The 14,205-nt window shown below is 54.0% G+C and overlaps 2 protein-coding genes across 4 annotated transcripts in view; one reads left to right on the top strand and one right to left on the bottom strand.

Annotated features, from left to right (window-relative positions):
- Positions 1 to 11,632, top strand: part of CLK3 (CDC like kinase 3) — a 14,684-nt gene extending 3,052 nt beyond the window's left edge. Inside the window, exons 2-13 of one of the 3 annotated variants that reach the window (XM_006922626.3) lie at positions 914 to 1,065; positions 1,708 to 1,924; positions 3,804 to 3,900; positions 4,177 to 4,243; positions 6,718 to 6,834; positions 7,593 to 7,759; positions 8,967 to 9,061; positions 9,153 to 9,282; positions 9,536 to 9,618; positions 10,050 to 10,129; positions 10,394 to 10,484; positions 11,146 to 11,632. In XM_006922626.3, coding sequence (XP_006922688.2) covers positions 914 to 1,065; positions 1,708 to 1,924; positions 3,804 to 3,900; positions 4,177 to 4,243; positions 6,718 to 6,834; positions 7,593 to 7,759; positions 8,967 to 9,061; positions 9,153 to 9,282; positions 9,536 to 9,618; positions 10,050 to 10,129; positions 10,394 to 10,484; positions 11,146 to 11,322 — 1,473 coding nt within the window. In that variant the 3' untranslated portion in view covers positions 11,323 to 11,632. Of the gene's footprint in view, positions 1 to 913; positions 1,066 to 1,707; positions 1,925 to 3,803; positions 3,901 to 4,176; positions 4,244 to 6,717; positions 6,835 to 6,919; positions 6,939 to 7,592; positions 7,760 to 8,966; positions 9,062 to 9,152; positions 9,283 to 9,535; positions 9,619 to 10,049; positions 10,130 to 10,393; positions 10,485 to 11,145 lie in introns of those variants that run through there. The other 2 variants (XM_015597730.2, XM_025040377.1) reach the window with 2 other exon arrangements.
- Positions 11,633 to 13,403: 1,771 nt separating this feature from the next.
- The window catches only part of EDC3 (enhancer of mRNA decapping 3), a 59,623-nt gene continuing 58,821 nt past the window's right edge, over positions 13,404 to 14,205 (bottom strand). The window contains exon 8 of the mRNA XM_015597660.2: positions 13,404 to 13,417. Coding sequence (XP_015453146.1) covers positions 13,404 to 13,417 — 14 coding nt within the window. The remainder of the gene's footprint in view (positions 13,418 to 14,205) is intronic.

Genomic DNA, 14,205 nt, shown 5'->3' with positions numbered 1-14,205 from the left:
TGAACAGGATAGCGAGGTGGGCCCTTTTGGCCTGCTTCCCCAAGCATACCACCCTGAGATGGGCATAGGAGAAGGGTACTGGAGCAGGGTACTGGAGCAGGGGATCTAGAAGAGTAGAGAGTCGAATAGAGGCAAGGCAGCGCCTGGCATGGTTGGTACCACAGGCGGTCTGAGGGTGCTAAATGGGCCTCAAGCAAGATACTTGGATGCTCTGAGGACTCTGGAATCTTTACTGGTACTGAGCCCTAGTGTAGACTAGCAAGGGTTAGCCAGACTCTCAGGTGGACTATGTTTGTGAGGGAATGTTTGTGAGACCCTGTTCACCTTTTTCTCCAAGGGCCGGTCTTCTCATTTCTGCCCAACTTATGGTCCTTGCTCCCTTGAGTGAGGTTCAGTTTCGGGCCTCCTCAAGCCAATAGGGCTTCTCAACTTAAGTACTTTCACCCTTTGTTTCTGTGTGTTGGCATCATTCCAACAGCTGACTGGCCTCTAGGTTGAGAGAACAGGTGCTTCATAGTACCCCACAGACAGGCAGGAGGGAATTAAGCACAGGAGACTCTCCTTTCTCCTGGGCCTTGGTCTCTTGTGATGGATTCACTAGCCCCCCTATGTTCCACCTCAGCACCTGTCCTGGCTCTCTTGGTTCCCCAAGTGCTCAGGCCACCAGGCCAGTGATGCTGTGCTGGGGAGGCAGCTATTTGTTTGTTCACTGGCAGAGAAGGGTGTTACCCATTGTCTGCTCTTTGAGCAGTGTGACCTCAGAGTTCTTCTTCACTTCATAAACCCCTGGGAGGGGCTGCCCCTGAACAGAACAATGGGCCTCTTCAGGAGCATCTAGGCTGCCCAGGCAGCCCCATGGCTGGAGGTTGGCTGGCTGCATGTTTAGCAGGATTTTCCATTTCTCATGGCCTAGATGCATCACTGTAAGCGATACCGCTCCCCTGAGCCAGACCCGTACCTGAGCTACCGATGGAAGAGGAGGAGGTCTTACAGTCGGGAGCACGAAGGGAGACTGCGATACCCGTCTCGAAGGGAGCCTCCGCCCCGGAGATCTCGGTCCAGAAGGTGAGGGGGAACTAGATCAGAAGGAAGAGCTCCTTCCCTCAGTCAGGTTAGGGAGACAGTCTGGAGACTTGTGGCAGCGCTAACTTCCTTCAGGTGACTGCCACCTCTGCCTGGCTGCATCTAGATCACTGCCCTGTCCTCTTTGGGCTCCTCCCTGATCTCACCTGCATTCCTTGGCCTAAGTGTTTGCTGCCTTCCTTGCCACCCCTTCTTTCTCTGTCCTTGAGTCTTCCTTCTCCCAACCATTCTCCCATTTCCTAATCCAGCACCTCACCTGTTAACCTCTGAGACTTCCTCAGTGGGGATTAGAAAAATAACCTCAGCCCTTTCCAGAGGTTGGTCCCTGGTCCTGTCTCAGCCCCCAGATGACAGAGAGCTCTGCCACCATGCTCACCTTCCCCAGGGCTCTGCCTCCTGTGGCACTGGAGGGATGCTGTCAATAGCCGAGGTTCTGGAGGTTGGACTTCACACATACACACTTCCCCAACCCTTCTTCCCCCAGTGCGGGTGCCTCTGCTCCAACAGGCAACCCTTGTGAGCCCTTTGCAGGAGCCCCACCACATTCTCTTATCTGGTAGCAGGAACCTGGCTGGTGGGAGGAAGGCCCTCGTCTGACCGGTGTCTCCATTCCTCTCTTGGCAGCCATGACCGCCTGCCCTACCAGAGGCGATACCGGGAACGCCGAGACAGTGACACATACCGGTGTGAAGAGCGGAGCCCATCCTTTGGAGAGGACTGCTATGGATCTTCACGTTCCCATCATCGTCGGCGGTCACGAGAGAGGGAGCCATACCGGACCCGCAAGCACGCCCACCACTGCCACAAACGCCGCACCAGGTCTTGTAGCAGCGCCTCCTCGGTGAGTGGTGGCCAGAGTGTGCTGGCTGGGGCTTCAAGGCCTCATCTCTTTCTAGCCTTCTCTCAGGCTGGCTGGTCTGGGTGAGTACTGCCAGCCCTGCACATGTGCATTTGGTATGTGTGTGTGCGTGTGTGTGTATGTGTTGTCTGGTCTAGGTACAAGGCTGAGCAGAGGGCCTGGCTCCTCTATCTTCTGGCCCATTGACAGTGGCAGCTGTAGGGGCTCTGGTTCCGGCGCTGGCTAGTCCCTGGCCTGTCTGTGTCTCCACATTGCTCTAGGCACAGGCTGCATGGGTTCAAGTGGCCAGGGACACTTCTTAGGGATCCTATTAGAGTTGCTGGTATATGGTCTGGAGCTATATGACCTGGTTCTTCCCACCTAGAGATTGCCTCCACACGTAACTGAATGCTCTGACGTGTGGAATGCACCCACTTCTGCAGTCTCACCTCCACACCCCTCCCCAAAGGCCCGGAGGCTGGAGTGCCTACGGGTAGGGGAGGGTCCGCCTGTCACTCAACTCAGACTGGTGGCATCACTTACGACCTCCAGCCAGGCCCTCTTTAGCCTTGCCTCTTTGCATGGCAAGGGGGACAAGCTGCCTCTGTGATGGGACATGTAAAGAAATGACAGAAAGGCCTACAGCCCTAGGCCTTGTCCAGTTGCAGGCCACATGCCATGAGCAGGGCCTGCTGGTGTTCCTAGCATGCAAGGTTCTGTAGATCTCTGCTGAGACCAAGAGCCCACACTGCATTCAGACCTTTGGGAAGGAAAACGCGCTGTGTCTCTGAGGTTATTTGCTGTCTTCTCCCCATTCCTCTTCCCTTCCTTACTCCCGCCCCCCAGCCGTGAGGCCACTGAGGAGGAGTGATGGAACCAGTGGAGGGGTCAAGCATCTTCTCTGCCTGACTCTCCAGTGACTTCTTTGAGTGGCCATGGGTTGCGGGTTTACTGTGCCGGCGCCCAGCATGACCTGGTGGCCTCTCTGCACACTGCCACACACTGCCACAGGAGGGCAGTGCAGAGGTGTGTGACTCTGCTTCTCTTTTTGGTGCCCTCTGTCATCACGAGGCTTTGGATGGGCCTGGCCTGTGAGTAGCATGGGTGCCAAGGCCAGGGTAGGAGCTGGCTTGGGGCCTTTGTGGGCCATCGTGGTAGGAGACCTGGAGGTTGACCAGCCCAGAGGATTCTGGGCTCCTTACTTGCTTGAAGCTGTTGGCATAAGGGCTGCTGATAGAAGGCCGTTTCTGGTGGTGTTGTTAAGTCTGGCCACAGATGCCGTCTGGGGTAGCATCTTTGCTCTCAGTAGCAGCTGTCGGGTATGTGCAGGGCTGCGTGGGCAAACAGGCAAGCAAGGACAGGCTGGGTATTCTGCAGCTGAACCCAGAGTAGCCTCTGAGCATTCTGAATGATCGGACCTAGGCTGAGCCAGCCACCTTCTTGCGCCGTTTTCACTGCGTCTCCACCCTGGCTGAAGCGTCATGGGAGGGCCCGGGAGGGGGAGACTCAGTGGAGGAGGGAGTCGGCTCTCTGGCTCTCCGCACCGCCCAGCTGGTCCCCTCAGGAGCAGAGGCTGGTCATCTTTCTGAGCATTTGCGGCACCCTTCTCTTAGATAATGTCCGAGTTTTCTTTACATACCTGTAGCTGTTTTTACTTTTCTGTTTTTGAAGTCAGTTTGTGTCTTGACGTGTCCCTTGCAATATCCCTATCGTTATATATGCTGTGTGCCTTATGAAATGCTGGGATCTGGAAAATCCAACCAACCAACCCACCGGCTCCTCACCGTCTCCACCTCTGCCTTTGACTGACACCTCAATCTGTCAATCGGAACCGCCTACCATGCGATTGGTCGGATGGCGTTTCGGGGGGCGGTGCATGCAGAGAAGCCAACAGAGCAGTAAGCGCAGCAGCCGGAGTGTGGAAGATGACAAGGAGGGCCACCTGGTGTGCCGGATCGGCGATTGGCTCCAAGAGCGATGTACAGCCACCTTTCGTAAAACTTTACCTCTCTACTTTCTACCCCCTTGTTAGACCAGACCTCTCCTGCCTGGAGGGGCCTCTAGTGCGCGTGGCGCCTTAGTGGGGCCACCAGTAATTGCCTGAATGACACAAACGCTAGCAACTTCTGTTTTTAAGAGTGTAGCAGTGAGAGAGAAACCTTTTTTGTTTTTGAGAATTTGAATGCTGTGAACTTGCAGGAGCTGCCGCCCCTCTTCCTTCCAGATCCTCATGCCCCGCTTCTTTTCTCTTCTAGATGAGATTGTGGGGAACCTGGGCGAAGGCACCTTTGGCAAGGTGGTGGAGTGCTTGGACCATGCCAGGTGAGCAAGCTTCCTGGGAAGCGCTGGCCTGAGGTTCTTAAAGTTGGTGGCAGTCAGAGCGTAACCTTATCCTTTTTCTTTTTGAAAGGTAGCACCAAAGCAGGGTTCTGACCTGCATATTTCAGGGTTTTGCTGATTCCCTGAATTTGGGAGACACTGCTGAGTGGGGTTCCACAGGCATGTGGCATGCCTGCTCAAGAATTACTGGTCAGTGAAATTGCTGGCCTGCCCAGTTTCTCCACTTTCCCAGGGTGGTGGAGGTGAATATCAGAACAGGGCCAAGGCCCTGGCTCTTCTGTGGCTGGATCTGCTCCCTGTGGGCTTGGGCAGGAGTAGAGAGTACTGCTGAGCCCAGCCCAAGCATTAGCCTCCGCCCTCTAGAGCAGTGGTCCCCAACCTTTTTGGCAGCGGGGACCCTTGCTCCTAATAGGATCTAATGCCTAATGTTCTGAGGTGGAGCTGAGGCGGTGATGCTAGTGCTGGGGAGCGGTTGCAAATACAGATGAGGCTTTGCTTCCTCGCCTTGCCCGCTGCTCACCACCTGATGTGCAGCCCGCTGCTCACCACCTGATGTGCGGCCCAGTTCCTAACAGGCCAAGGACTGGCACCAGTCTGGGGCCCCAGAGTAGGGGACCCCTGCTCTAGAGGTCTGCCTGAGAGGCTGTGCTGGTCTCAGTAGGCCAGTGCCTTCTCCAGTGTGGCCAGGGTTGAGCGTGGTCCCCTTTGAGTGTGCTCACGTAGAGCATGATATACCTGTGTTGGTAGGGGTGCTGCTGGGGGCCCCTTGCTCCCTTCCAGGCTGAACATTAGAACACTTTTGTCCTCTTGCAATTCCTTAAGACCAGAAACCTTGCCTCCTCTGCCATAGGCTGAGTGGTCACTGTCTCCCTGACTTAATGGCCCTCTCTTAGGTTTGGCACTCTAGCTACAATGTCCTTAGCTGTCTTAGTTGTCTCAGTTGAGCCATGTGGTGCCCATATGTGACTCTTCCACTAGTTTAGAAATGAAGAAACATGCTCAGGGTTTGCCCATATTCCCTCGCTGTTGAATGGTGGAGCGGGGTTCCACTGTACTGCAGTGCTCCCTTGTTCAGAGGGGTGCTTAGAGGGGACAATTAGACCCGGTAGTCTAGGTGGCCATGGGGCCCCAAGAAAAAATAGTGATGGTGACTGAGAGGAAGGCTTCCCAGGCTCCCAGTTCCTATTTAAATACCCCTTTGACTCAAGAGGTTAGGGTTGGTAGCAGTAGGCATAGGGATGTATAGACTGTACTGTGACTGGAGAGGGATGAGGCAGATCTGAGAGCTGTGGCACATCGGGGCAGCTGAACTTTTTAGGCTGTGCCACTTTTAGTACCTAGAGGGAAGTCACTAAGGGGCAGGCATAGGGCTCAGGGGACTTTCGGGGGGTCCAAAGGGAGTCATCTAGTGGGGTCGTTTTGAAGAGGCAGGATTCAGCCTAGCAAAAGGAGGGGACTTAACCTCAGAACCATCCAGCCCTGATAGTGGCTGTCTGTGAAAGTGATGAGCTCTTTGTGTTGAGGGTTGGAATGCCATTGAGGGATCCTGTTCTAGGATGAGGCTGGTGGCCTTTCTCTGAGGCCCTTTCCTGCCCTAAAAATCTGGGAAAATGGGATAGGGAGAGAAAAGCAGGGTATGCTGTAGAAGATGCCTCTGCCCTGGGGCCTGTAAGGCTTTCTGTAGGCACCAAGGCCAGCCTCCCAGAGGCCTCAGAGGCCACACCCTTGTGGGCTAGGGCTTCTTACTCCAATTCCCCAGCTGGCATTTGAACTCTGGCTTTCCTTTCTAGCCTCAATTGGTTTCCTTCTCTGCTGGCATCTTTCCACGAAGTGGGGGGAGGGGAAGTGTAGAGCAGGAATTGTTAAAATCTTCAGTGGTCTCTGATAATGCTGTGGCTGGTAGGCTGGCAAGCAGGACTAGAGGGGGGTGTGGTAAAGAGCACAACAGTATTTGGCCTCCCAGTGAGGGGTCCCTACTCCTGGCACCTCTTACCAGGCTGAAACCCCTTAAATTCCACCCTGAAATCCCCATACCAGGGGGAGCCATTTGCCCAGAGTTGTAGACATGCTCGGGAAGTTCAGGAAGTTCAAGAGGTACTGAAAGAGGGTGCTGTGTGGACAGCCTGGCAGGGGTCAGGCTGACTGGCCTACATACAGGTTGAGTTACTGAGTGATCAATCACTGGGGCTGGTGTTGGTCAGCAGGACGGGCCTCTCTCCTCCTCTGCTCACTCTTCCCTAGGGGCTGGCAGTAGCTGAGATCATAAAAGCCTAAGGTGGCACAGATGCCAAGGGAGCCTGCCGGGGCCGGCTGGGTATCAAGTATTTGCTCTCCTTGGAGCAGGCCCTGTTCCTGGAGTCCAGAGTGGTGTCTGCCAGGAGTTGCTGGGTTGGGGTGGAGGGTAGGGGGTTTGGGCAGTTTCTCATGAGAACCTTTGTTTCTTTCTCCGGTTGCAGAGGGAAGTCTCAGGTTGCCTTGAAGATCATCCGCAATGTGGGCAAGTACCGGGAGGCTGCCCGGCTAGAAATCAATGTTCTCAAAAAAATCAAGGAGAAGGACAAAGAAAACAAGTTGTGAGTGTCAGCAAGGAATGGGAGGAAAGCATTCACTGGGGACAGCATCCTCTCCAGCCCCAACTGTCTGGACCCCCTGGGACTGAGCAGTGTCCTCTCACCTGGTTAGCACCCTGCCTTCTCCCTACACCCAGAGCCAGGAGTTGGGCAAGTGAGTCTTGCTGGAAGGAGGCTTTGGAATTCAGTCTAGGCTCCACCACGACCAGCTCTGAGTTCAGAGGCAGGCCTCACAGTCATGCATTTGTGGATTGGGGGCCTCGTTGGGTGTGGTGAGCATTAGACAAGATATAAACCAGAAGCTGTTTGGGGCTCTTGCATGGTCAGACACCCAAAGGAGAGCTGCCTCTAGCACACAGGTGCTGAGCCCTGCAGACTTGGGAAGTTCCACTGAGGGAGTTGAAAAAGGCACTGCTAGTCCTGTGGCATGTCCTGGCATTATTCCATCTTTTTTGGAAGTTATCATTATAATTTACCATATCATTAAGTAGATAAGGCAGGAGACCTCAGACCAGAATGGCTCCCGACCCCTTCACAGCAGGAAGTTCAGACCTTGCTCTGAGCTGATCTAGGTGATGGCTGGTGGGGAGATGTGCTCTTGCTGTTAACTGATTCTCTTTCTTTGTGTGTATCTGCATCCTGGTGTGTGACCCAGTGGCCTGAGAGGGAGTGGGGACTGGCTTCATCTGAGGGAAGGGGTGAGGCAGCCAGCCCCCTCCCCGCAACACAGAGCCTGATTCCCACCCATCCTTCTCTCCCAGCCTGTGCGTCTTGATGTCTGACTGGTTCAACTTCCACGGTCACATGTGCATCGCTTTTGAGCTCCTGGGCAAGAACACCTTTGAGTTCCTGAAGGAGAATAACTTCCAGCCTTACCCCTTACCACATGTCCGGCACATGGCCTACCAGCTCTGCCACGCCCTTAGATGTAAGTGTCCATCATCAAATGGAACATGAGTGGTCACATACCTGGCAGGAAAGTTACCTGGTAGTCTTGCTGGCCCCCATTCACTCCAGCATATTGCTAAGCATTTTGCTGCGCCTGAGACATACCAAGGCCCTTTTGACTAAAAGGCCTTCAAGTATGAATCTGTGTAGATGGAGAGGCAGCCTCCATCAGAGGCTTTCTGAGCCAACCTCTGCCCCAGGAACTCAGGAAGAGGGCCGATGCTCTAGAATTCTCCCAGCTACCAATCCTGCTTGCACTTTCCTGCAAAGGATGAAAAGTTCCAAGTGACCTGGGTGATCCCAGCCATAGCTCCTGTCCACACAGACACCCTCACTACCACTTCCCATCTGTTTTCCAGCATGTTTGCTGGTGTTCATGCTCAACACTATAGGATTTGCAGTGGTTGGAGGACAGCGAAGCTCCTTGGAGGGGAGGTAGATAGACCTAGAGCAGGGTCTGCGTAGAATGAGGGGACAGGGAAGAGTGCTCCAAGCAAGGTGTGCCAGCTCAGTGATGGCCTAGAGCCTGGCATGTGTTCAGTCTGGTGAAAGAGGGCCCATGTTGGGGAGAGGTGGGCTGCACTGCTGTGAGGGTCCTGAGTGCCAGATGGGAGCCTGGAGCCTGAAAGTGATGAGTGGGGGCACCACTATTAGTGGGACAGTGATTGGAGGAAAAAGGATTTCTTGCCTAGGACTAGGGATGAGGAGAGGTAGGGCTGGCTTTATGGGTGGTCCTGTGCTTGGTTTAATGTTCTCTTGCCACCAGCTTGACATTCTTAAGCTTCAGAGTAAGGGGACCTGCATTTTCATTTTGCCTTGGGCCCCACAAATGATGTAGCTGGTGCTGGGGAGAGGGAACCTCCCCAAGGCAGATGCTGCAACTTTGCTGAGAGACAGGCTGAGGAGGCCTGCGCCCTGCAGAGGGTAGAGGGAGATATTTTGAATGGAGTCACCCCTGCCTTCTCATCTGGAGTATCCAAAACCTCCAAGGTCCCCAGCACAGAGAACCTTTAAGAGGGAAGCCAGTGCAGAGGCAGAGCTCGGGTTTGCTCCTTTGGCCCACTGCTGAGGTTACAGCGTGAGGGGCTCTGGCAGACTGGTCTTGGAGGTCAGATCTGGCCTACAGTTGGTAGGAGCCAGAGAAGAAGCCCAGGTTCTTAGTCTGCTTCCCTCTCCTGTCTCTCCAGTTCTACATGAAAACCAACTGACCCACACAGACTTGAAGCCAGAGAACATCCTGTTTGTGAATTCTGAGTTTGAAACCCTCTACAATGAGCACAAGGTATGGTGGAGGGAGGGCAAGGCCCCACTCCGAGGCTGGGTTTACCCACTAGGACAGAGTCTTGACCTGGCTCTCCTTCCTCGCCTCTCAGAGCTGTGAGGAGAAGTCAGTGAAGAACACCAGCATCCGCGTGGCTGACTTTGGCAGTGCTACCTTTGACCATGAGCATCACACAACCATTGTGGCCACTCGTCACTACCGCCCACCTGAGGTGATCCTTGGTGAGTGACAGTATAGCCCCCAACCAAGATAAAGTGTGCAGTTGCTGGGAGGGAATGAATAGAGGAAGTGATGTACCTGCTGCCACCCAGGGCCAGTGTCATGGGTCACTGTGGTTGTCAACTTGACCTTACTGAGAAAGGGAACTTGGGATGTAGGCAAGAGACCTGCCAGCCGGTGTGGCAGCTGCCCTGTGACCTCTAGGCTGGGAGCACAAAGCTCAATCTCATAGCTTTTCTCCATTTTAACTTTCAGAGCTGGGCTGGGCACAGCCCTGTGACGTATGGAGCATTGGCTGCATTCTCTTTGAGTACTACCGAGGCTTCACACTTTTCCAGGTAAGGCCCCCTCCCGCTTTGTTCTCACTACCCTGCGTGCTGATATTCTGATACACCATAGGGTACTGGTGTGGGAAGCCCTTCTTAAGCCCACCAATCAGCATGTTGTGAGATTCAGACTCTTGAGGGTTGTAGATGCTTAGGGGAAGGCAGAGGTCAGGGTAGCTGAAGCAGTCAGCGAGTCTTAAGCTTAGCCACCAAGGATGGAGGACTGGGGCCAGAGGAGTGAGCATTCGAGGAAAGAGGCACATGAGTGAGGGTGTGGAGATGAGCTGGGGTAGGTTATGTTCTGGGTAGAGAGTGAGGAATGTAGCAGGCTACCACAAGGCCAAAGCTGGGAAGGTACTTGCCCATCTTTTTTGTCCCTTATTCTTCTTGAGGGACTGAAGCTGGTAGTGACCCCCGCTTGCTCTATCCCTGACTTTCTATAGACCCATGAAAACCGAGAGCATTTGGTGATGATGGAGAAAATCCTAGGACCCATCCCATCACACATGATTCACCGTACCAGGTAAGGAGCCTGGCCTAGGGGCCTTTCCCATCTTGGCTATGGGTCAGCAAGCTACTAGATAAGTCTTTGCAGAATGTTCCATGGCTCCTCCAGGCTCATAGCAGCCTTCACTGTATGCTTGAGTGGCCTCGCAAACCTGCTGCCCAGAGCTTCCTGCCCTGCTGAGTCAGCCCAGGATCCCGTCTGGCTTTCCTGCCATTCCTTAGGCTGCTGCTGTCTCCCCCACTCCCCACTCAAGACTTGACCCCCTCCCTTCATTTTCAGGAAGCAGAAATATTTCTACAAAGGGGGCTTGGTTTGGGATGAGAACAGCTCTGATGGCCGGTATGTGAAGGAGAACTGCAAACCTCTGAAGGTCAGTTTCTGGCTTCCCCCAGCTCAACTCATGCCAAGGAGACCCCAGGCACTGGGCACACATAACAGCAGAGAGACAGGCCAGGCAGCTAAAGGCTGCCCCCTCGCTCCAGCTGTATGGGAGGCTGCACTCAAGGCTGCTGGGTGCTGGCAGTGGGTGCTTCTTGCAAACTGCCCCAGAGGGGTCCTTAGCCCTACCCCTTCCCCACAAGGTGGCTATGAATATAATTGGAAGAGCCAAGTATCAGAGACCCTGCTGCTTCCTGTCCCCCTCTTCTCTCAATTTTGGGAAAAACTAGGCAGGACTGAGGTGAGGGGGAGGGAAGACCTAGACATGGCCAGGAAGCCTCTTTCAACTGCATTTGGTGCTCGGACAGTGAATTTCACAGAGGTGATTTCTGCTCACCTGTCAGGACTTTTGCATGTGGGGGCAAAGGCACCAAACCAGCAAGACACCCAATAGCCCGACAAGTTCAGAGCAAAATGCTATAACAGGCATGAAAAGGAAGGTGCTGCTCATTGTCCAAGAGGGCAGAAGTAGTTCTCCAGGAGGCATCACTACCTCCTCAACCCATGCAGCAAGTCTTCCCAGAGGCTGGGGGACCTGCTGTGGCTTCCCATGACCCTGCCATCACACTGAGGCACCTTGTGTCCCTGAGCAGAGTTACATGCTTCAAGACTCCCTGGAGCACGTGCAGCTGTTTGACCTGATGAGGAGGATGTTAGAATTTGATCCTGCCCAGCGTATCACACTGGCGGAGGCCCTGCTGCACCCCTTCTTTGCTGGCCTGACCCCTGAGGAGCGGTCCTTCCACACCAGCCGCAACCCCAGCAGATGACAGGCGCAGGCCACCACATGAGGAGATGGAGAGTGGGACTGGGCTGCCCAGCCCCTTTTCTCCAACCTCTAACCACCGGGCCCCAGGGCCAGAGCCACCCAACGAACAGTGCAATGTGAAGGAAGGCAGGAGCCTACTGGGGAGGAGACTTGATGCCCGGCTGCCAGAAAGCACAGATTTGACCTAAGCTATTTATATGTTGTAAAGTTATAATAAAGTGTTTCTTACTGTTTGTAACCCCTGGTACCAGTGTGTCCGTCTCCAGGCTCCTTGCCTTCTCCCTTCTGTATTAATAAAGTCTTTCTTAGCAGTTCAGCTTGTGGAGAGCTAAGTGACCCGGGCCAGGCACATAAGGCCTAGCCAGTGAAAACATCAGAAACTGGGGTGTCCCTCTGGGCCCAGGAGAAGAGCAGTTCTAGCCCTGAGGTGCTTTCTGAACTGTGCTAGAAGGCACCTGGGCCTTGTCCTGTACCTGTTCCCCTGCTGTACCTCTTGGCACTATGGAATCTTAAGGGAAATGGCCCGCTGCAGTTTTCCAGGCAGCATCTGGTTTTACTTATCTGTCCAGCCCTGTTAACTGGCTAGGACTTCAGGCAGTATGCGCTCAACAACTACGGCTTACTGAAGGCTGTCAGGCATAGGACAGCTTCTAGGGCTGGGGTGGCAGTACCTTACTGCAGCCTATAGAGCAAAATTTACCACAGAGCACAGGACTCCCATCATTCAGCTTTATTTTAGTGCTGGTTTTTGGTTCCCCAAGAACTGTATGAGTGATAGTCTTGACTACCTGACTGGGGCCCCTTGGGGACTGGGCACTGTGGGCAGGATATCTCTGAATAGAACCAAAGATAGATAAAGGAATCATGCTTTAATACCACCCGGGAAGGCTCAGACTGAGGGCAGAAAGAAGCTCCAGAGCCACCAGGGGAGGAAAAAAAGGTTTGGGCACAAACTCCTAGTGGCCCCGCAACACGGCCGTCATCCCCAGGGCCACTGCTACTTACTGGAGTGAGCAGTCTTTTGGGCCAGGGTTCTTCGAGCTCATTTGCCACTGTACCCAATCAGGGAGCCTCACAGCATCAGCAGGCAGCCAAAGCCTGTTTAATGGTTGCTTACTGAAATGCCTGTAATCCAGCACTGCTCCTTAGATTATGGCCCTGCCTCTAAAGAGAGGACCCCATCTTAGGAGCTGCTTGGCCCTGAGAGTGAGCAGAGGCTCAGGGAGGGATACACAGCACAGAGCTCACAGTCTCTGGCCCTCCCACTGCTGTAGACAATTTAACATTTGAGGGAGGATGGGAGGAAAGGAGGGACCAGCCCTCTCTGCCCTGCCTCATCTGCTCCTGGCTGTGCTCTTATACAGAAAATGACAAGTAGACTGAAACCCATGGTACCATGGCCTACCTACCCTGTGTCCATGATCCCTGGCAAGCCTTCACATTCACTCCCTTCATCATAATAGGTGGGCACAGAGCTGAAGGAAGCCTGAATCCTGAAAAAGGCTTTAAAGCCTTTTGCAAGGGCTGCTGCCAGGCAGAGGTGGCACCTGTTCTACCAGCCTCCAGGGCTTAGGCCTGCCATGGTCCAAAAGCTTAGTGCCTTAGGATCTGAGCTGCAGTGTGTTCCTGTGACTGAGCCTCCCCAGCTAGCTCATCCAGAACTAGCCACATTTTGGCATCTCTGAGACAGGGTGCTGGCCCTAAGCCTGCTCATCTAGAGTGGACAATCAAGAAGGGTTCAAATCCAGACACTAAGAACTGGGGTGGAGCCCAGACAGGGGAGGGACATGCACCCTGCTCTGGGATGACACCTATAGAAGACCACTTTAGGGGAAGGGCAGGGGTACGTATGTCTAGGAAAGGAAGTAGGGGGAGTGGTGGCCTAGGACAGAAGCACCAGGGAGCCTCTTCTGGCTCAGCACCAGGCCCCCACCGGGGGCCTCCCTAACACTGAACATTAAAGCTGTACCCTGAGGGGCTCTGGCCCCAGACTAAGCAAATGCTCAGTCCCCAGTGAGAGAGGGTATGGGGTTAGGGGACACTACTGGCAAGAATGGGCACTGTGGTCCTACAGTAACAATCTTATACTAACTGTGCTGAAAGCAACAGAAAAACAGTATAAAATTCCAGTACAGTAAAACCATCCCAATGCCACCCCACTTCCCTGCCTTTTTGAGTGATGGGAGTGGGAAGGAAGAAGGACCTTTGGAAAAAATCCCAGCATAAAACTTGGATCAGCTCAGGAAAAAGGGTCAAAAGCCCCCAAAACAACTCTGGTGGGGCTCAAAGCCTCCTCACAGCTCTCAAAATGAGTGGAGAGTGCAAGTGTGCCCTCTAGGGAACAGCTGCAGTGCAGCCAGGTGCACATGATGCAGAGGAAGGGCAGTCCAGCTGGGGAAATGAGGCAGTAGGGGAGGGAGGAAGACAAAGCCACAAGCTCTGAAATAGAGCAAGTACAGGCCCCTAAACAGGACCTACCCCACCCTGCAAGGCTCTTGTCCAGGCCCAGTGGCTGTAAACCTGAAACACAGTCTGTGAACTGCCTAAGTCTGTAAACAAAGCCCCACTGGCCAGTGGGGCCGAGTGCAGAGATGCTGGAGCCACTGTACACTCAGCCTGCTACCTGCCCCACAAGCCTGGTGGGAAAGCCTTTCCTGGCTAAGGGCAAGTGACAGGTCAGCTTTAAATATGATCTGTTCTCTCACAGAAGAAACAAACCCAAAAGAGAAAAAATTTAACAAGGTCCATGAAGCTTCACATCCTTAAGGCGTTTGTTGTCAAGTTCAGTATCACCAGCAGCAGGGGATTACAGGGTCCAGCCTGCCCAGAGCCCCTCTAGGCAGAATGCAGTGGGATGACAAACTTGCAGCCAAAGGGTGAGTGG

Source organism: Pteropus alecto, unplaced genomic scaffold (assembly GCF_000325575.1).
Source record: "Pteropus alecto unplaced genomic scaffold, ASM32557v1 scaffold38, whole genome shotgun sequence".
Lineage (NCBI taxonomy): Eukaryota > Metazoa > Chordata > Mammalia > Chiroptera > Pteropodidae > Pteropus > Pteropus alecto.
The sequence above is the reverse complement of the archived record's forward strand: the minus strand, read 5'-3'. Positions and strand labels throughout refer to the sequence as shown.